Source organism: Solenopsis invicta, unplaced genomic scaffold (assembly GCF_016802725.1).
Source record: "Solenopsis invicta isolate M01_SB unplaced genomic scaffold, UNIL_Sinv_3.0 scaffold_38, whole genome shotgun sequence".
NCBI lineage: Eukaryota > Metazoa > Arthropoda > Insecta > Hymenoptera > Formicidae > Solenopsis > Solenopsis invicta.
The window spans coordinates 172,158-195,000 of NW_024105284.1; the positions used below are offsets into that span (position 1 = coordinate 172,158).

The 22,843-nt window shown below is 40.7% G+C and overlaps 1 protein-coding gene and 2 long non-coding RNA genes across 5 annotated transcripts in view; all 3 read right to left on the reverse strand.

Annotated features, from left to right (window-relative positions):
- The window catches only part of LOC105197967 (WD repeat-containing protein 81), a 190,097-nt gene that overhangs the window by 158,611 nt on the left and 8,643 nt on the right, over nucleotides 1-22,843 (reverse strand). For all 3 annotated transcript variants that reach the window (XM_039459434.1, XM_039459433.1, XM_039459435.1), the window contains exons 3-4: nucleotides 15,063-15,318; nucleotides 11,906-12,068 (exon numbers count right to left, since the gene is read on the reverse strand). In XM_039459434.1, coding sequence (XP_039315368.1) covers nucleotides 11,906-12,068; nucleotides 15,063-15,318 — 419 coding nt within the window. The remainder of the gene's footprint in view (nucleotides 1-11,905; nucleotides 12,069-15,062; nucleotides 15,319-22,843) is intronic.
- Nucleotides 1,394-3,007, reverse strand: LOC120359953. The gene is made up of 2 exons (XR_005576677.1): nucleotides 2,657-3,007; nucleotides 1,394-2,589 (listed from the first exon to the last, which is right to left on the reverse strand). It is a non-coding gene; the product is annotated as an uncharacterized LOC120359953 (long non-coding RNA).
- On the reverse strand, nucleotides 16,873-22,216 carry LOC120359952. The gene is made up of 2 exons (XR_005576676.1): nucleotides 19,856-22,216; nucleotides 16,873-19,729 (listed from the first exon to the last, which is right to left on the reverse strand). It is a non-coding gene; the product is annotated as an uncharacterized LOC120359952 (long non-coding RNA).

Sequence of the window (22,843 nt, forward strand, 5' to 3'; positions counted from 1 at the left end):
CTTAGATGTTTCAAGTTTTATATTGTTTATATGTTCTTTAATTCTTGTTCAAGTTTCTTTTTGTTTGGCTTACATACAAGGCATTACAATCCTTACAATTCAGTTTGTAAACAACGTTGTTACACTCTGTTTTAATGTTCTTGTCCTTATGTACTTTAACAAACCTGTTAAGCTTATTTAAGCATCTAAACCCTAACATAACTTCATTTTTTGTTTAGAAACGCAGATATTCTTTTCGACATGTCTTTAATATATAGAAAGAGCAAAAACTTTTTCCTTTCCTTGAACGTATTAGATTCGTCGATAAAATCATGAAATCTGTTATTCAGTTTAATATTAATTAATTTTTTAATTCTAGTGTTGATTTTATTAAAAATTAACTGCAATAAGTAGCCATTATCAATTAAGATATTTATACAAAATTCTCAATTTTCTCACGGTATTCGGAATGTAATAGTAAAATTGCCCAACCCACCATACTGTAAATAGTTCTTATTTTTTAACATATCGGTTAGTGTAAGTAGTATAATAAATATCTTCCTGAGAAGTTCTTTATGGAACCAGTTAATATATAAGGTATTGTTCACGATTCTGATTAAAGTGTCTAAAAAATTAAGGATAATTAAAAATCAACACTTCTTTTCAAGTTCGAGTGTGTATTGCAACCGATTGTGATATCCGTTAAATTCATTTAAAATATTTTCTATTGCTTCAGCAGGTGCCGCTAAAGCAATATCGTCTACATAATGTACGTAAAACGATAAATCAATCTTTATGTTATTCAAAAACTTTAGACTCTAAATCTTGCATCACTAATGATAGCGGTGAGCCCATGGAAATCCCCTAAGTTTGTTTGTAGATATTATTAAAAATAAAATATGTTAATGTTAAAACAAATTGCACCGCTGCAATAAACTCATCTGTCGGAATGTTGGTCTTTTTTACGATGAATTAACATCTAGACACAATGTCATCAATTGCAAGATTTAAAGGCACGTTGGTAAACAAAGATGTTACATCGAGCGATGACAAAACCTCAGAGCCGTGTATGCTTTTGTTCGTTAACAATTTACAGAGTTCAAAACTATTATTGACATGACCCAACGCCCGTGAAATGCTGTCCGATATTATGTTTTGTAGTAAAGCTGCCAATGGATAAAAAACTGTTCCTATTAAAAACACGATAATTCTTAAAGAAGTGTTAGGTTTATGTACCTTTGGAAGTCCACAAGCTTTTAGTAGCAAACAATCTTCCATAAAGAGTACAATTTCTGTTTGGAAATATATCCCTTAGAATGCCATGTTTTAACCAGATTGTTTACGGTTTCTTCTAATTTAAGTGCTGGGTTTCTTTTTTTCCAAGGAATACGTATCTTTATCCTTTAGTAGGCTCTGCATTTTATGTAAATAATCCTCCTCATCCATTGCAACCACTACATTTTTCTTGTCCACACGCGTGTTTATTATGTTGTCATTCTGTTTTAAAAATTGAGGTGTGTATTTAAACATGGAGATCAGTTTCTTGTCTATATGGTTATTGTTTACTCGAGCATCCAAGAACCGCTACAATTGTAGGACTGTAATATTTCGAATATCGGCTTTGAGTTGTGCGTTAAATTTAATGGTATTGCCTTCAATATCTTTTATATATTAAAGACATTTCAGAAAAAATATCTGCGTCCCTAAATAAAAATGAAGTTATGTTGGGTTTTAGATGCTTAAATAAGCTTGAGGTTTGTTAAAATACACAAAAACAAGAATATTGAAACAAAGTGTAACAATTAACGTTGTCTGCAAACTGAATTTAAGGATTGTAATGCCTTGTATGTAAGCTAAACAAAAAGAAATAATAATTAAAGAACATATAAACAAAATAAAACTTGAAACATCTAAGGTATCCGTTATTAGTGAACATAGATTACAACAAAATCATTCTTTTGATTGGGAAAATATCAAGACCTTTGATTTTAAACTTAATTATTATAAAAGATTGATTTCTAAAATAATATATATTAATAAACAAAAAAATGGGCCAAATAAAAAAACGGATACTAAGCTTTTAGATAACTGTTACAGTTATACATTTAACAGACTTGTCGATGTTTAGAAAGGCAGAAATAGAAAATATTATTGTAAATATTGGGAGTATAAATTAGTTCGGTCAGTTTTCAAAAGATGGCTCTGGCTGTTATAAATGTGTCATAGTGATAGCTGATTCCGGTGATTTTAAAGAGGTTAGACATCTGTCAATAATATTCAGTACAAATCGCTTTAAGTTCATACAAAACCCCTGTTTTTTATTGTGTTGAATATGTCAACTTTTGTAGTAACTAAGCAGCATTTGCGGGAGGTTATAGTTTTCTGTTTTAATTGGAAGAAAAGCGCAGCTGAAGCGCATCAAATGCTGGTAGAAGTTTATGGTGATAATGCTCCAACTGATAAATCATGTAGGGAATGGTTTCGACGTTTCAAGAATGGTGATTTCACCATTGAAGACAAGCTTCGCTCTAAACAGAAAAAAGAAAAGAAAAAAATTCGAAGACAAAGAATTGGAGGCATTACTCAATGAAGATGTCATGATTCTGCAAGCTCTTCTTGCGTTTGACTCCGAGTCAAACGCAAGAAGAGCTTGCAGAATCATTGGAAGTTACGCAACCAACAGTTTCCGTACGATTAAAACCCATGAGAATGATTCTCAACCAAAGCAATTGGGTGCCTCATGAATTGAAACATGAAGAGAAACATTAAAAGGCGATTTTTCACTTGCGAGCAGCTGATTCAAAGGCAACATAGAAAGAGTTTTTTACATCGGGTTGTGACGGGGGATAAGAAATGGATATTCTACGATAACCCCAAAAAGAAAAAATACTACGTTAGATGCAGTCAATCGTTGCCATCATCCCGTAGGGGTCTGGAGTCGTTTCGGGGCCTCCCGAGGCTGCGGATCGACTCTAGATACAGGAATTGGCGTTCCTGCGGTTTCCCGACCTCGCTAGGGGTCTGCGGTCTCTCATAGGCCGTAGATGCAGGGATCTCAGCGACCCTGGCGCCCGAGCTGACACACCGTAATCCATCACGTGCTGAAATTACGTGCGGGATGGACCGGAGACCTTGGCTTCACCGCCCGGGTCGCGAGGAGTCAACCTCTATAAAAAATCAAGGAGGCGGCGTCTGAGTGTCGCGTTTCGCGCCTCAGACGCCTTGGTGGTGCGTGAATTGTTCAGTGTTCGTCGCGGGGGGGATCGGGTCGTCTTCTCCCTGCCGAATCCTGGGGCGATCTCCTGGTCGGTGACTGAATCCCGCGTGTTGACCCGCTGGCTGTCAATGGCCCCGGCTAGCCCGGGTACATCGACACCGGGCCTTCGGGCCTAGGAGCAACCCGTATTCCGGCACGGCTGGCGTTTCTCCTCGGGGATGTTCCTCGTTAACGCGGGGGCATCGTCGTGGGGGGCGCTGGTTCTCGCTGAGGCCGCTGATCGGGGGATCGTTCTGGGTGCTGGCTGGGGGCGGGGGTCCTGGTTGCCCGCCGCAGTCCATTGTCTGGCGCGCGTCGATCGTGGGTTATCCCGGGTGTGCGCTTAACTGCGTGCACTCGGTTTTCGTTTTGTGTTCTTCCCTGGTCGGCGCGTGTGATGTTTGTGTTGTCCATTAGGTCCGCCTCGGATCGGTGGTCCCCAAACGCCGACCCGTAGTACCCCTCAGGGCGAGGGTGGGGTTCCCCTCGCGAAACAATACCCCAATTATGAACTACATGGACAAAGATATCGGTAACTTACCGCGCAGGGGGGTCGGATACCCCAGGGCCGGCAAAGGGAGACTAGTGTCCCGGGTGCCCCCTTGTCGATATCAACCGACGGGCTGTCGCGCGGGGTGCCCACAGGCCCCGCCGACGAACGGGATACTGTGGAAGAGAATGTTCATGAATGTCTTGGTGCGTCGCGGGAGTCGCGCAGGAGGACGCTCTTGCATATGCGGGAGCGCCTCGGGCCCGAGGCCCGCGACGCAATCGATCGGTTCCTCGCCCTCGAGTAGCTCGAAGGAGAGCTGTCCGAGGAAGAGGACTCCGACTGGGAGGGAGGGGAGTACACGGGGGGTCCTCTTCCTCCTCAGTAAGTTAAAGGGGAGGGCTACGCCTCCCCTAGTGATTTGACACCGGGCGAGAGGGCTCGTTGGGTCGGAGTCCTGGCCAAGTCCGCGGGAGAGGACTCGATCCTGCTGGCCAACGGTCGTCGCAAAACGGGCGGCGGTCGACAAGACAGCAGTGCAATCGGGTCCGAAGGAACCCGATTTTTTAAGACGGTGGCATTCGCGCCACCGCCACCTAGGAAGGAGGGATCAACGCCGATCCGCGTCCGTGGGGGAGGCTCGAGCGGGGAGGACCTCGCTGACCCGCCTCGTAGGAGGCGGCAGAGGCTCTCTCAGCTCAGGGCTGAGCCCACGGACGTGAATCGGCGAGAGGAGGAAGAGGGAGCGATGGCCGGGAACCTGGAGCCGGTTATCGATTTGGACGAGTCGGAGGGCCGTGTCCGGATCCCGGATGTCCCGGGGGACGGATCCGACTTTCCGACTCAAGTTAGAAGTAGGCGCGCCCGTGGCCGACCCCGTTTGGACGGGAGTGGACCCTTCAGGTCCCCCTCCCCACTGTCCGACGGGGCGGCCGCGGAAGACCGGCTCTACGGGGTTCCTTTGGAACAATTTCGGGCCTGCCGACTCCGAGCTAACGTTATACACGTAGCTCGGAGTCGGAGGAGGAGGGAACGGGGGTGAGCGATACGAGGCCTCGGCAGCGTATCAGGATCCCCCCCGACCCTGTTTACGCCAGATCAGCGGCGACCGCCAGCTGGGAGTAATCTCCCGGAGCACGACCACGGACCTGGCTGGTCTGGCCAATGGTTGGCTCCGGGAGGTCGAAGGCGCACGAAACAAGGCCTCCACAGGTTGCCCACTGTCGGGCAACCTGTCGGGGTGAATTAAATTAAATACCCATCTCGCCCGGGAGGCGCTCATGACGCTGGCGTACCACGCCATGGGCCGTTTCGGGCGAGATGACGGACAGGAGGAAACGGCGACCGCGGCCCGGGAGGAGGAGGTTCGCTCCCTCCGGGCCGAGGTCGCCGAATTAAGGGGGCAACTGGGCGTGGCAAAACGCGCCCTCATGCTCCAGAGTGGGCCCTCCTCAACCGCTGCTGTCCCGCAACCGACGAGAAGGAGAAGGTCTCCTTCCCCTCCGCCGCCCCCGTCGGTCGCCTCTGCCCCCGGTTCTTCTCCTTTCGAGGAGCGAGTGCTGGGGACGTTGGAGCGGCTGACGGCGACGGTGGAGGGCCTGGAGAGGCACCTGGCGCGGGTGGAGACGGGGGCTGTTCCGGCCGCCGTCCCCACCGACGCCAGGGGCAAGAAGAAGGGGAAGGGGGGAAAGGGGAGTGCGGGAGCTCCACGGGAGGAGTCTCCCGCGCCCCCCGCCGTGCCGGCGGCAACGCCCGGCCCCGATACGCCTGCGAGCGATCGGAGCTGGGTCGAGGTCGTCGGCACTCGGAAAAGGAGGAGAGTGGATAAGGGGGGCAGAAGAGCGCCCCCCATCCGCCCCACGGGGGATGGCGGTTGGGGGGTGTTCCCCCCAGAATTTGAACGTGCTATGGCTCGACCATCGGGGGCAGCGGCGTCTGCCGCCCCTCGGTGGCTGAGCCAGAAAAGAAAAAGGGGGAAGGAAAAAAGAAGAAGGGTGGAGGTCCGCCGCGAAGCAAAACGCTCGCGGCAAAAAAGATCGGGAGGCGCGTCCCCAAGTCATCGGCGGTGATGATTACGGTGACTGGGGATGACGCCTCCTACGCAGGTGTGATGCGGCCATTGTCCTAGGGGACATCCCGCCGCAGGGGGGCAATGGGCTGCGAGTTCGCCGAGCCCAGACCGGGGGTCTCCTCCTGAAGATCCCCGGTGAAGACAGTAGGCCAGCCGCGGAAAGGCTGGCCTCAGAGATGCGTCGCGTCGCGGGTGGCCCGGATATGCGGATCTCTTGCCCTCTGCGGAGGGTGGGGATCCGCATATCCGGGTTCGACGAGTCGGTGACTCCGGAGGAGGTGGCCACGGCGGTCGCCGACTACGGGTCATGCTTCGTGGCGGACCTCAGGGTGGGTTGGGTGACGCGCGGTCGGCGGGGGCTGGGCTCTGTCATAGTACAGTGCCCGGTCGCCGCCGCCGCGAAGATCGCCCGAGCGGGTAGTTTGGCCCTGGGCTGGGTGGCGGCTCGAGTGGAGGTGCTAAAGGCACCCCCACAGCGATGTTTCCGGTGCCTGGCCCAGAGACATACGCAGCACCGGTGTCCTGACGATGTGGACAAGGCCCGGTGCTGCTTCAATTGCGGAGGGGAGGGGCACACCCAGGCAGAGTGCGCGAATAGGCTATTCTGCCCGGAGTGTGCCTCCAAAGGTAAGGCGCACAATCACCGCCCCGGCGGTAAGAAGTGCACCCGGGTTCCCCCGGCTGCTCGACCGGGGAAGAAGGCTCCCCCCCTCCACGGCGGGAGGAGGGCGGAGACTCTGAAGAAGATCGGCCGCTGACCCCTCCGCCTTCCGCCCGGCCCGGCGCTCATGCCGTGGATGGTGGTGTGTCCGAGGGGACAGTAGCCGATATCGACATGGAGAAGACTTCTCCCGTGGCGGAGGCCTCTGTCGGTGAGGCCTTCATCACGGGGGTAATAGAGATATTGTCGGAGTGGTCCGGAGCATCTGTGCTTCGGACGAGTCCGCCGACTAAAAAGAGGTGCGAGGCACTCGACAGTCCGAGTGCCGCACACCTCCCCCAGGCGAAGGTGGTGCTCGAGCCCCTCCCTCTCCCGCAACGGGAGAAGCGAGTGGGACGAGACTCGAGCACCCCTCAAGAAGGCGTCGAGACCCCAAGCGGAGAAGGCGTTGACGCCTTCTCCCCCGGGGTCGCCTATCCTCAGAGGAGATAGGGCCGCGGAGTGACTCCCCTGGAGGGGGGGGGGGTCATTACGTGACCCTGGGCCTCGTTTCCGACTGCCCCTGCGCTCGGGGATGCCCAGGAGACGAGGACCCTGACTGTTGGGCCGCCCGATGAGTAGGGGTCTCCGCTCATCCGGTGAGCCGGCCACACGAGGATAGGAGGTAAGCCCGGTCGGTTCCTAGGGACCACTGGACCTTGGGTAGGGGGTTGGCACGGAACGGGTAAGTTCGGCGCTCGCCTCCTGCCCTAAAGGAGCGCGGGGGGGCGTGCGGTGTTTTTTCACGGCGCTACCCCGGGGTGGACAAGGCGGCAGCTGATGTATCTCGGCTGCCGCCCTGGCACGTCCTCTCCCAACCTGACAAACTGGCGCGTCGGGAGGCTCACGCTCCGACTCCGGGGAAAGGCTACTGTGAAATAGCGTATTGCTGGCCGGGGCCTTCCCTCAATATGGGGCGAGGTGGCTCGGTGAGGTTTTTAGTTGGTAGGCGGGTTAGGACGAGCCTGGTCGCTGAAATTACGTGGCCGGGTTAGCACCGTCTCGACTCGAGTCCAACACTACCATGGTTTAGCCAACCTGGTGTGCCATGAGCATTTCCCTCATCGTATAAAAAAAAAAAAAAAATCGTTGCCATCAACCTCAACATCAACACCAAAGCCGAATATTCATGGTGCGAAAGTGATACTGTGTATCTGGTGGGACCAAAAAGGTGTTGTATAATACAAATTGCTACAACCTGGCGAATCCATTACGGATGATCGGTATAAACTACAATTGATTCGTTTGAGCCGCGCATTACGAGAAAAACAGCCGGAATACGAGGAACGACATGACAAAGTTATTCTGTTACATGATAACGCTCGGCCTCATGTCGCAAAAGTCGTCAAAACTTATTTGGAAATGCTCAAGTGGGATATTTTACCGCACCCGCTGTATTCACCGGGCATCGCTCCATCTGATTACTGATTATTCCGACGGATGCAGCATGATTTGGCAAGACACCGGTTCACTTCTTTTGCAGAAATCGAAAATTGGCTCCTAACTTGGATCGCTTCAAAAAACAAAACATTTTTTCGAGATGGAATTCAAAAATTGCCTGAGAGGTAGGACAAAGTAGTAGCCAGTAATGGACAATACTTTGATTAATCTGTTCATTCAATTTGTTCTGAAATAAATGCATTTTTGACCACAAAAAAACGGACCGAATTAATTTATACTCCTAATACTAGCAGAATATCCGCCTTAAACGTCATGCTCGCTCCGTAGCATCAAAAATCAATCTCTCTTGTCACGCCGATTAGTAAAGATTTCTATGTTGTATAAGTTATAAGTGATCAGCGTTGAATATGTTGTATAACAACTCTAACTATAAATTGTATAGCTATTTATTTGCTGGAATACTTTTATATATACAAAGTTTTTTGGATTGGGAGAAAGGTCAGAAGAGTACCTGTTAAGCCCAATACTCTTCAATGTAGTAACAGCGGATGTGGAGGAGAAAATGAGAAAGAAAAGCTGGAAAGGAGTAAAGCTGAGAGGGAAATGAGATTTGGAAAAAGAGGGGGGAGAAAAAAAAAGATAAGATGGATATGAGAGAGAAGTAGAAGATATAAAGCATTTCAAATATTTGGGGTATATATTTTAGAGAAATAGCGGGCAGGGAAAACAGGTTAGAAATAGGATGAAGAGAGGAATAGCGGTAATTGGGCAAGAATGGGGAATTGGGAAAAGAAAGTTCGGGAAAGATTAGGGGAAGAGAGTTTAGCTGTTTGATACATTGGTGTAGACGGTGATGGCGTACGGGGTGGAAATATGGAGCTCAAGGAACAAATAAAAAGAATACAGGAAAAATACCTAAGATGGCAGCTGGGACTAAATTGGAGAACACCAAGGTATTTGGTAAGAAAAGAGCTACAGCGGGAAAAGTTGAGAACAAGGGCAAGTAAAGGAGAATGGAAGTTTGAGGAGAGGCTGGCGGAAGGCAAGGAAAGCGAATTAGCAAGAAGATGCTGGGAAAAAATGAGGAAAAGGGTAAAGAGAGGAGGAAAGCTATGGCGTGAGAAAAGAAAAGATGAGTTTTTTTAGGAAAGAGGGAGGGGGATTATAGAGGTGAAGAAGAAAAGAGGAGGAAAAGTTCGAGAAGATAGAAAAGGATAAAGAGAAGCAGAACGAGAGATGGAATAGAATTGTGGGATCAAGATGCAATAGATGGTAAAGGAGAATGAAGGAAAAAAGGGTACCGGAGGGGAGGAAGGGGTAAACAGAGAGTACATGAAGAATAGCAAAATATAGGATGAGAAAGAGAGTAAGGGAAGAGATATACTGGGGAAAGAAAGAAGATAGAGTGTATAAGATGTGTGGAAGAGAAGAGGAGACGTGGGAGCATGTGTGGGAAGAATGTGGAAACTAGGGAGCAAGGGGGGCATGGGAGGAACAAGTGGAGAAGGTAATGGGAGAGAAAGAGGAAGGGGAAAAATGGTTGAAGAAACTGAAGAGATTTAGGGAAGGCAGTGGAATGAGGAAAGAGGAAATTGGGAAGAAGGGTAAGAAGAGAGGGTGAGAAGAAGAAAGAGTGTGTGTGCGTGGGTGTGTGTATGGGTGAGTGTGTAAAGAAGTGAGAGAAAGAGAGAGAGAGGGAGTGGAAAAGAGAGTACTGTCTTAGAGGGAAGAGAGTTAGAAAAGAAATAAAAAAGTAAAAGATAATATAATCGCGGAAGAATGTTGAAATAAAAGCTTACGACAAAAAGTCCCGTATGTGTGTACAGAGCGTGCGATAGATTAAGTTAGGCTAACAAGGGGAGGACCAGGTGAGAGACCCTGGAATTTTGATCCCAATTATTTTAGTTATTTTGGAGACGAAAAAAAAGTTTACGTCTCCCGGCGTTTCATCGAATAAGCATTAGTTTCGAAATAATAAATTTGTGAAAATTGGCCATACCGCGGCGCGCTATATGCGCCTTCCCGGTAACTGTTCTCGCAACCAGTGCAGTCGGCTCCGTGCGTTAGATGCTTGCTTCACAATCGTTAAGATCCGGGTTCGCTCCTAGATGTGTGCAATATTTTTTTTAAATAAATGTATTTATTTATCTTGATGATATTAATATAGTATGCAAATTTCTAAAATAGAAAATTTAATTTAATATCATCTTCTAAACTTCAATTTAAATTTAATTTGAAGGAAATTTGAATTCAAGTAATATTTGAAATAATAAATAGGTAATAATAATAATAATAATATATAAGTTATTTGAAATGGATAACATATAAAGGCAACGTATCTAAATTTTCAAATTGTTTAAATTTAACACTGGTAAAAGAAGCGGATATAAAATGGTAAATAAACGAGAGGTTTTTAATCCCCTTGCAGGTATGTAGTCATTTGCATTCACATTCACAATCAGATGTTTGTTTATTATTCTTCTTTTACGATTAATTATTTGAAAAACTAGAATTTTAAAATACTGTTAATATTATTTCCAATTAAATTTTAAATTAAACAATTTGAAAATTTAGATACGTTGCCTTTATACGTTATCCATTTCAAGTAACTTATATATTATTATTATTATTATTATTACCTATTTATTATTTCAAATATTATTGCTTGAATTCAAATTCCCTTCAAATTAAATTTAAATTGAAGTTTAGAAAATGATATTAAATTAAATTTTCTATTTTAGAAATTTGCATACTATATTAATATCATCAAGATAAATAAATACATTTATTAAAAAAAAAGAAAAAATATTGCACACATCTGGGAGCGAACCCGGATCTTACGATTGGGAAGCAAGCACCTAACGCACGGACCCGACTGCACTGGTTGCGAGAACACTTACCGAGAAGGCTCATATAGCGCACCGCGGTATGGCCAATTTTAACAAATTTATTATTTCGAAACTAAAGCCTATTCGATAAAACGCCGAGAGACGTAAACTTTTTTTTGTCTCCAGAATAACTAAAAAAATTGGGATCAAAATCCCAGGGTCTCTCACCTGGTCTTTCCGTTGTAAGTTAGATATAAATGTAGTAAGTAAGATTAGAGTTAAAGTTGTTGTACAGAAAAAAAAATTTGTAAGCCTGAGGGGATCGAATAAATTAGTTATCATAATACCATAATTTTTTCTCTCATGCCGTCTCAAGTTATTTGCGTTCAAACTTTGTTTTAAATGAGTACCGCTGTACATATTGCTTCATTAATGTAAGAAGATTATTACACACTGAAGAAGACTCTGTAGAGTCGAAACGTTTGTGTTGAATTATTTAAATTAAATTAATACGTTTTATATTAACATCCAAATTTTTGTTAGTTTTATTGGCCTTCCTTAATAATTTTTAAATTCATACAAGCTGTTTAAATTTTTGGTTTTAAACATAAAATTTACCAGAAAACAAAAAACAGGCAATCCAAGTGGCGAGACAACGAGCCCATGTCGGTGTAAAGATAAAAAGAGATAATGTGGAAAAAGTTAGTACATTAAATTAAGAGCTCTCCCCACCACGTTTATCTTGCTGTATCACGTTATTAAAATATTAATTAAATTATTAAAATATCAACATTATTATGTATTTCTCCAAGATTTTATTGTTAAATCAATTTGTATACTGAAGAGGATTCCGTAAAATCAAAAGTCGTACACCACTTATTGTTAAAGATTAAAGATACATCACTTTGGTAACACCTAATTGTTTGCTCGTTTTATTCGGCTTTTTTATCTATCGTTTATTAAATTATATTATTTTTTTATTCACACAAGCTATTATGTTGTTAAATTTATTTATTACTTAAATTTTGTTTACTATTTATTATTTTAAAAATGACAATGCCAATAACTTTTATGTTAAAAGATATATATAAAAAATCATATTCTTATACTTTTTAAAGAATCTCTTTCATTATAAAAAATATAAAAACTGCTATATAAGTAGCTATTATGCGAAACATACCTGAATAGTAAAATTTTTCGTAACTAATATGTCACTGAGTGTAATTTCTCCTAATGCAAGTCCACGATCATGCAAATCTCTTGATAATCTCAATAACTGATATATTATAAACAATGGTTTCCCATGGCTTGTGGTAAGAGCAGCAGGACTGTACATTACGCATCTAAAATTAACGTCTATAAGTAATAAATATTCTTGCAAATATAGTTATATAATATTCTTTGCAAATATAGTTATACTGAAAATATAAAAACAAATACAAAGTGTTTGGCAATAGATAAAAGAACATTTAAACTGACTTTATAATAAAGTAAGACAAATAATAAAGTAAGACAAAAATAAAAAATAACCAAATTGTAATTAAAACTTTATTTTTAATTATAAATGTTTACACATGTAATGTTTAGACATTTTTTATGTAAATATTTAAATATTTAAAATTACAAAATTAAGAGTAAAAAGCAGTGTAAGCTTTGTTAAAATAATTAAATATAATGTCTAAATAGTCACCTGTTTTAAGTATCTTCTTAATATTTAAACATTTATAATTAAAAAACAGTTTTAATCACAATAGTGTTATTCTTGATTTTCGTTTTAATTTATCATTTATTATAGAATCCCAGATAGTCAAATATCAAATTTGCTATCGTATTGCCAACAATCGTTTGTTGAGCCAACAACTAATTTTGATAAACTCGAAACAAGTTGAGATAGCATTATGTCTATCGTGTTGCGCTTAAGTAAATTTCAATTTTAGCAACGGCAAATAAATGACAACATATCAGTATCAATTTGTTACTAACAAAGAGGTTACTTATGTATGACAGTACCTTAACAACAATTTGTGTTGTCATCCGCTATTACTAGCATATTAGTTGCAAATTGAAGGCAACTAGTCATTAGTACACCATTCTTAACTAACAGCATATTAATAATAACATAATAACTAAATAATAGATACTGCGTAATACTGATAAAATGCAAACAAAACGTGCTGTATCAACCTCTTACTGCCCAATATAATATGTACGAGGTGTGTTCAAAAAGTATCGCGAATTTTGTGTTTTTTCAAAAATTATTTATTTATTCATGAATATCTATTTTGTCCCCTTCAAAGTAATCCCCATGAGATATTATACACTTGTGCCAACGGTTTTTCCAATCTTCGAAGCACTTCAAAAAATCATTTTTTTTTTATCTTGTTCAGCTCCTCCTTCGATGCCGTCTTTATCTCGTCAAGCGTAGCGTAACGTCGTCCTTTCATGGGCCTCTTCAGTTTAGGGAACAAGAAAAAGTCACAGGGGGCCAGATCTGGGGAATACGGTGGCTGCGGCATCATTAGTGTGTTGTTTTTGGCCAAAAAGTCGCGCACAAGCAACGATGTGTGAGCAGGGGCGTTATCGTGGTGCAAAAGCCAATTTTTGTTCTTCCACAAATCCGGGCGTTTCTGGCGGATTGCTTCGCGCAAATTGCGCATAACTTGCAGGTAATATTCCTTATTGACCGTTCTACCCTGTGGCAAGAACTCATGATGCACCACGCCCCCTGCAATCGAAGAAAACTGTCAGCAAAACTTTCACATTCGACCGAACTTGGCGCGCTTTTTTCGGTCTTGGTTCGTGCGGCAGCTTCCATTGAGATGATTGAGCTTTGGTTTCCACGTCATAACCATAAACCCACGATTCGTCACCAGTTATGACCCTCTGGAGCAAATTTGGGTCGTCGCGGACAGAGTCCAACATCTCATTAGCAATGTTCATGCGATGCTGTTTTTGGTCGCAATTGAGCAATTTTGGTACGAATTTCGCGGCGACCCGTCTCATGCCCAAATCATTGATAAAAATCGAATGGCACGAGCCAATCGATATGTTTAGGTCCTCAGCAACTTCTCTAACGGTGATTCGACGATTGGCCAATACCATTTTCTCCACTTCATTAATTTTTTCGTCTGTTGTTGAAGTGCTCGGGCGTCCGGCACGCTCTTCGTCGTTCACATCTTCTCGGCCTTCTGAGAACATTTTGTACCACCGATAAACGTTGCTTCGGTCCAAGGTAGCTTCTCCGTATGCCACAGTCAACATTCGGAATGCATCCGCGCACTTAATTTCGTTTTTCACACAAAATTTGATACAGGTTCTTTGATCCATTTTTTTGAATAGGTAAAAATCGAAGACGATCCAAAACACGTGCAAGCAAAGCAGCTGTCAACAATTAAGTGAACATTCAAAATGGCCGAGCTTGTCGGCATAAGTGAGAGACATGAGTACCAACATAACGCCACAAAAAGATCGAAATTCGAATATACGTAACCCGCGAAAATTCAAAATTCGCGATACTTTTTGAACACACCTCGTATAAATATTTTCTTATCAAAATATTTTACTAATACATATTTCATTAATTTTCATATTGGAGTCCAATTATGCAGGCTCTAATTTTGAAAACTATACTTAAAAACCTTTCAAGAATAAAATCCTCTTATTTCAAAACATATCCTTGTTAAAATAAGAGTGAAATCTCTCGTAATGCTACGCCTTTATACATTTTACATTGCATGATTTTTATTTATGAGAAATTCAGTTTCGTGGCATCTATTTGTTGATGCTCACAAAATAAATTTGTTTTATTAACAACACTTTATTAGCAACAAACTACAATAAAAATATAAATATTTCAAAACTTGAAGACATATATACGTAGCAACCCCTATAGCAAACTGCTTTATTTAGTATTGACATTAAAATAACGTCAAACATGTTGTTTAATGTCATTTTGATGTCAAAACGCCGACAAATAACATCAATTTGTTATAAGAGTTGCTGCGTATATGTCTTCAAGTTATAATATATTTTATTGTCGTCATGTTTTAATCATGATACTTAAGATGGAACAATTATTCTTGCTATTATATTGCTATTATATTGTTGACAACATAACGTACTAGCGTTGCTGACAGTTTATTATTAAAATTTTGTTATTTAGTTGGATATATAAGCACTCATGTTGCTGCATTCGTAATGCATTTTATTTTAAAGTCAGTAAATATATAGCAATATATGCAATACATTAGTTTGCTCAATATGCTACATCACGCTTGGATATCTATAATTATTCCTTTTTTTCTGTTGTCAAAGCCTATAAGTTTGTGTGTACTTACTCACGAAGAGAATAATTGGCAGTCTGTTCGTAAAATATTATAAATGCGGATGGTGTTTCTATGGCAAAATGGACTGGTACGAGATTACAATGTATTTCAGAGAGCATACCATTTGACACTGATAAAACTGTACCATATCGCACTTGCACCAAAGTACAGCCGTACATTCTATTTAGTATTTCAAGCATAATAGTGATATCGCTTACATTAGCAGTAATATTAGATTGTTCTCTTTGTTCAATAAAATTCCAAGGACCTACAGAAACAGAAATTTGTATCAAATCAATAATCATAGTCTCATATATAAGCAAAAATATATAATCTTTTTATAAATAACTTAATAATTTTAACGGTAAATATGCCAATGAAGGAAGCCCGCCCCAATGACCTTCACCTTAACATATGTTGTTAAGGTCATGGCTTTGAATAACCTCCAACAAATTTTAACCGTCGCTTGTCTGTCGTTAAAAAGTACCTAACAAAGAAAGTTTCATAAATGAAACAAAATTTCTATCAATTTTAACCTTATACACATACTTTATTTAAAATACTATTATTACTAATTGGATTATATATATATTTTATATATATATATATATGCGAGGTCTACATTACCCCCCCCCCTTCCCGCTTCAGAAGCGAAACAAAGTCAAACTAAAAATGTACTGTTCGCAAACCCATGTAGAACAGTACATCTGTAGACCTCGTTTCGCCCCGAGGTAAAGAAAAGGTGGGTTAAACCTCGCTTTATGTAGAAAATCACAAACCCATGTGGAACAGTACTAATATCTTATAAGATGGGACTCGTTCCGCGTGGAAAGTCAAAAGTCCATTTTAATTTTCACAAATTTTTTATGATTATAACAAAGGGCGAGCGACAGCTAAAACTTGTTGGAAGTTATTCAGGGCCATGATCTTGACAACATATGTCAAGGTGAAGATCATAAGGGCGGGCTTTCTTCATCGGCATACTATTTTATCATAATTCTTATACGGGCCAATATGATTAATAATACTGATCAGTAATATTAAATCAGTAATACTGACAATATGCATCAATATTTTTACAACCTGAAATTATTTCTATTATTAAATCTATGATTGTGAAAGTAATATTGAGACTTGCTCCTGACACAATCAGTATTATTGTCATTATTCCCACCATATATAAATGCTGATGTATCAAAAATAAATACAAATCACCGTCAGTATTCTGCAATAATTCATTAATATTAACCATACACAATTAATAATATTGTATTTGTTAATATTGACAGTATTGACTGCGTAGATTCCCTATTAAGCACAGCACATGGATCTAGCAGATCCATGCAACTTTGAGAAGTCGTAACAATCAATATTTTCTAACAAATTTTAGTTTAAATAAAAGCTCAAAAACTCAGAAAAATGACTGAATAAAGAGCATTATCGTTCAAATAATCTATTGTGATGTCACGAGACATTTCAATAAGGGGATTTTATTTCAAGACGGAACAATTCTTAGAATTTAAAAAATAATCATGCAAATACTTTTCTCAAATGGTGCGCTCAATAACACTAAGGCCAAAGTCGCTACGGCATGAGCGTGGTTGAAGGAGACGGCCAAAAGAAATTTTTCGCTAAAAAACCTACTGTTCTGCAAACGTCCTTTGATTGCAGTCCTGGGTACGCGCGTGGCACAAGAGCGATTGCACAAAAACGTAAATTGGCTTCCACCGCACGGCAGCGTCGCGCGCACGCCAAGCAAGGGAAAAGCACGAGCGCCTTCCATGACATATCGAGCTGGATCATTCTTCGTTCTGTGGCTGTCGAACAGCGAGCGACACCGAGAGAGCAATACCGGTTCGACAAACTTGTAGCTATTGCGAAGAAAAGATCGACAGAGAGAACTGTGGTCGCCAAAGTGAACCAACAGAGGAGACGTCGTCGAGAGAGAACGAATGTGTCGGTGAGAGTGTCTCGCGAAGTTGTAAAGCGTGTGTGTGTGAGAGGAAACCACGCTGGCATTCTGTAGTTGATCGAACTTACAAAAAGATGGCAAAAACTGTAAAATGCTAAATGAGATGAGACTCATTCGAAGAGGGAACTCAAGTATACGAAAAGTGTAAAAAGATTAGCGAGAATAGGCCTTAGTTTATGAGAAAATTGCAATTAAAGTTTAACATTGGGTTGTATGTACGTTAAATACTAGACTCTTGATTCGGCAAAAAAGCGTCGTGGCTGAGAAAGCCAAGTGCTAGAACTACATTTTTCTCTCCGCGGCAAATCAGATTCGAATCTCCGCAGCATTAAATTTTTTTTTAATATTTTACTATTTTACTATTATATTTTATAATTGTATTATTTTTATTATTCTTTCAAGCAAAAATTATGCACTTACATTTAATAAGATTAAATATTTCTTTATTAATAAAATTATTTATTATAAAATTCGCACATTGTACAATATCATCATAATAATAACATTCGCGCTTTCAAAAGCCGCGCGTATCATAGTGCATACTCTCTTGAGAAAGAGCGGTCGCGAGACAGCTAAACTATGTGCAGAATCAAGTACTGAGCTCTGCACCGCGTGCTCCTATATCATGTCGCCGTGTTCGTCGGTAGCAAAAAGTCATGTAATCACCGATTGATTATAGAGTACCGCAAGAATTCACATTTCGTTGTCGTGGCCAAATTCATCGTTGCCGCTGAACTTTCTCGAGTATCGTGTTTTGTGAATGAGCTTCAAATCTTGCGTTCGTATCGCCTTTACGACTTTTCTTTCGCACTCGAAATTAATAGCGTAGCTGAGGATCGATGCGGCGTTCGCGCTATCCCATGTACTCATTGCGTTGTCGCATTAGCGGTTTATTGTGCAATAGCGCATCGCGATTCAAAGATTGTGATGACATTTTGCGTTACATGTCAATTACCCTTCAATTACATGTTGATTATCTTTTGATGACGAGTTGAATACTTTTTGCCTACTTATTGAGTATTCTTCAATTCTCAGCTAACAAGATGACGTCAAAATGACATGACTTTTTCAGGTTTTAAACGTCATTAGTACGTCATTAATGCAATGTCATAATGACGTTAAAAAGTGACAAACCCGTAACGTTCTTTATGATGTCTTCAGATAACGTATTAAGAACAGTAAATCAGACAAATAGTACTTTATTAATCAATCGCAATCATTTATTATCATAAGATTTTTTAATAAACAGCCGCAGTTGGACAATGCGCTCATTTTTTACGCTTAAAAATTGTAGATAAAAGATTAAACATTTCAAGAAATGTTTAATCCCTTGTCCACAGCCTTTAAGCATAAAAAATAAGCAAAACTATGACTAACTATGGTCGTTTATTAGAAAATCATATAATACAATAATAAACAATTGATCAAAGACTTACTACTTATCTATTAAAGCAAAGATTACGAACAAGGAGTCAATGCCACAATTACGCTAGAAGAAACAAGATAGAAAACACAATATAATAGTGTTTTAATATATATATTATGTAATTCAAAGAATATACAATGTTCAAAATAATGTATTCTTTCATGAAATTAAATAAAAACTAATATAAATATAGAATACCAGTAATCCTAATACCAGAAATTGTAATAACAAATTGAAAGTATAAATACGGCATTACCGATTGAAAGCAGTTCTTATTGTCTGTGCGCAATAATTTTTTTCTAGGTGAATTTTATAAACATTTACAAGATTCCTCCAAATTGCGCACCACATATTTGCCGGACTTAAAACACAACTTCAGAAAAAATCTGAATGTAATATTACATTCGGAATTAAATTGCTAATCAATTTAATTATTTATTTGATGCTTTTACGTATCTCTACTACTACATGAACTAAAAAGTCTCGGGATTTTTCAGTAGGAAAACGCGCCACTAGAACATGATTTATTTTGAGAGGTTCATCTGTCACAAGTTTATGTGTAAAGTTTTATGACATTTCGTTCATTCGTTTACAAGCTACAGTCGTTTAAGTGTCGCTATCTTCGCTTTCGTAAAGAAACAATGGAAAAACAGGAATATCGCATATTGATCAAATATGCGATGTTTTTTGATGGGAAAAACTCCTGAACAATCAATGAAATGGTTGAAGAAATGCTATCCCACATCTGCTCCTTCGAAAACAACAATTTATCGATGGTTTAGTGAATTTAAAATGAGTCGTACAAGTACCGAAAACGCACCTCGCTCTGGAAGACTAAAAAAGGCTACGAATCCGGGAATCGTAAAGCAAGTGCATCGAATCGTTTTTAGTGATTGTAAAGTGAAGTTGCGCGAGTTAGCTGAGACCGTTGGTATCTTAAAAGAACGGGTGGGATACATTTTGCACGATGTTTTAGATATGAAAAAGCTATCTGCGCGATGGGTGCCGCATTTGCTAACCGTCGACCAAAAACAGCAGCGCGTTGATAATTCAACGGCCGGTTTGGCGTTGTTGCAGCGTAATCGAGCGGATTTTTTTCGACGTTTTGTGATGATGGATAAAACGTGGATCCATTATCATACGCCTAAGTCCAATAGGCAGTCTGCAGAGTGACTGAAAAGCCACAAAAACCGACCAAAGTGGCCAAAAGACCAACGTTTGGCCGGGAAGGTTTTGGCCTCCGTTTTTTGGGATGCACATGGCATAATCTTCATCGATTACCTGCAAAAGGGAAGAACATTTACGGGAAAGTATTATGCAGAGTTATTGGACAAACTGAACAACAGAATAAAGAAAAACGATCTCATATGGCAAAGAAAAAAGTTCTGTATCATCACGATAACGCACCGTCACACACGTCCTTGAAAGCGATGGCCAAATTGGACCAATTACGATTTGAATTGGTTGCTCGCCCGCCGTATGCTTTAGACTTGGCCCCCAGCGACCATTATCTGTTCCCAAACCTTAAGTGGTAGCTCCAGAGAAAGAGATTCTCATCGAATGAGGAAGTCATCACGGAAACCGAGGCGTATTTTGAAAGCTTGGACGTTTTGTACTACAGAAAGAGCATCGAAATGTTGGAAAATCGTTATACCAAATGTATCGCACTCGAAGGCAACTATGTTGAGGAATAAATATAACTTTGCCTAAAAAACGCTTGTTTTCATTAAAAATCTCGGGACTTACCAGCCCATATAGTATTCCTCGTAATCTCGAAAAACTAAAAAAAATTATTGCAAAAAATATTACCTCGACCAGGGTTTGAACCTAAATCCTCCAACTATCCGGGAAGGGTGTCTTAGCCAATTCGACCACTAAAGTACTTGGTTACGACAATTTTATTTATCACAATAACTGATGATATGAAAATAAGCGTCCTTTTCAACCAATGTGTGTATACAATACAAATAATCCTAATAAGACCGGAAATTGCAATAACAAATTGAAAGAATAAATACGGCATCATCAGTCGAAAGCAGTTCTTAGTTCTTAGTTCCCAATAAATTTTTTCTAGACAAATTTTATAATCATTTCTTTAGTTTAAACTGGCTGTATTAGTTCAAGTTTATCTTACCTCTTCCAATGTCAAAAAAAAGATAAACAATAAATTAGTGCAACCAGTTCAAATAAAAAGAACAGGCCTAATATTTAAATATACAAACTACGTTCGTATATATTCGTCACTGATAATACGTCATTTTGACATAATAGTAAAGACTTATTATTTTAGTATCAAAAATCACGTCGTAATTACTATCTATCCATTCTATTTAAGTTACATTTTCACTACAATTACGTTTTTTCTTCACGTCATTTCGACGTTGTCTTGTTAGCTGGGTTATTTCTCGATTACTCATAGATTACTGTATTAATCCTTATAAAATAAATGTTATCTGTCATTGTTTTAACTTGAGTGTCAAATCTCTCCGTCTGTCCTCCGATTTTTTCGTCGCACTAGCGTGCGTAGCTTTTGCCTTCACTCCACCCTGTCCTTCTACCGTTAGGTGGAGTTAGCCGGCTCTCGCGCACTTTGATAGTGGTTGCGTTATTTTAGCGTTCATTGTCGAAAGTAACTTCGTAAATTGATGCTACCATAGAGCACGTCTAGCGCCCAACTTTCTAATCTTGGCGATTTTCGGTTTTGCATTTCAGGAACCAGCTGTCAGAGCAAGCGAGATAATTATTGTGTATTGTGTTTTTGATCGCGGTGTTCGCTGTTCGCTGAGGGACGGCGTCAATCAACCGGAGAAGTCGGCACGTACGTATTTCTCATGAAAAATTGAGTTGAAAATGCTAATAGAAAAATGTTGTAAGGTCAATAGTTTCTAAATGGTAAACGTTTGAAACAGTCCAATCACAGAGCGTGACGTAATTTACAAGATCAATTAATTTGTTCGTAAATTGGGTGTCCTTTTCTCTGTATTTTCTTTTTATAAAGATGTTTTAGAAATGTTTGTCAACTGATGCTTTTAATATTATTTAATCAGATAATTTAACCAATATTGATTTTATTTATTAATTTATTTGTTTATACATAGGTATTTTAAGAAACACACATAAAATATATTTTTAAAAAAATTTTACTCATATAAGTGATGTTTCATCAAATTTACAATTGGCATTACTTCTTGTCAATTAAATTGAAATTAAGAATACAGCAAAAAATGTTAATAGAGATTTCACGGAATCTTTATAATACTTGTTCGGCACCGTGTTGTTCAGCGGTACCCGTCAAAATGCCCGGCTGACTACTTGGTTGTGCCGCACTTGACGGCGCAAACATCACACACTATAGTTAGACAGTTAAACGATCACCATTTAAAAACTATTAACCTCACAACATTTTACTATTAACATTTTTGATTCGACTTTATATAAAAAATATGTACGTGCCAACTCCTCTGATTGACCTAAATCATCCTGTATATACAGAATGTCACGTAAAGTTTAATTATGCTCTCGTGGATTGATAGAGTAAGTCAAACTAAGTGTTACGTCCAGCAACGTAACGATTCTTTTCTTTTGACGACAGATACACTATGCGACGGAGACCGAACAACGATGACCCACTTAATCTCACTTCGATTTCCGGGAATACGAGGTGTGTTCAAAAAGTATCGCGAATTTTGTGTTTTTTCAAAAATTATTTATTTATTCATGAATATCTATTTTGTCCCCTTCAAAGTAATCCCCATGAGATATTATACACTTGTGCCAACGGTTTTTCCAATCTTCGAAGCACTTCAAAAAATCATTTTTTTTTATCTTGTTCAGCTCCTCCTTCGATGCCGTCTTTATCTCGTCAAGCGTAGCGTAACGTCGTCCTTTCATGGGCCTCTTCAGTTTAGGGAACAAGAAAAAGTCACAGGGGGCCAGATCTGGGGAATACGGTGGCTGCGGCATCATTAGTGTGTTGTTTTTGGCCAAAAAGTCGCGCACAAGCAACGATGTGTGAGCAGGGGCGTTTGGTACGAATTTCGCGGCGACCCGTCTCATGCCCAAATCATTGATAAAAATCGAATGGCACGAGCCAATCGATATGTTTAGGTCCTCAGCAACTTCTCTAACGGTGATTCGACGATTGGCCAATACCATTTTCTCCACTTCATTAATTTTTTCGTCTGTTGTTGAAGTGCTCGGGCGTCCGGCACGCTCTTCGTCGTTCACATCTTCTCGGCCTTCTGAGAACATTTTGTACCACCGATAAACGTTGCTTCGGTCCAAGGTAGCTTCTCCGTATGCCACAGTCAACATTCGGAATGCATCCGCGCACTTAATTTCGTTTTTCACACAAAATTTGATACAGGTTCTTTGATCCATTTTTTTGAATAGGTA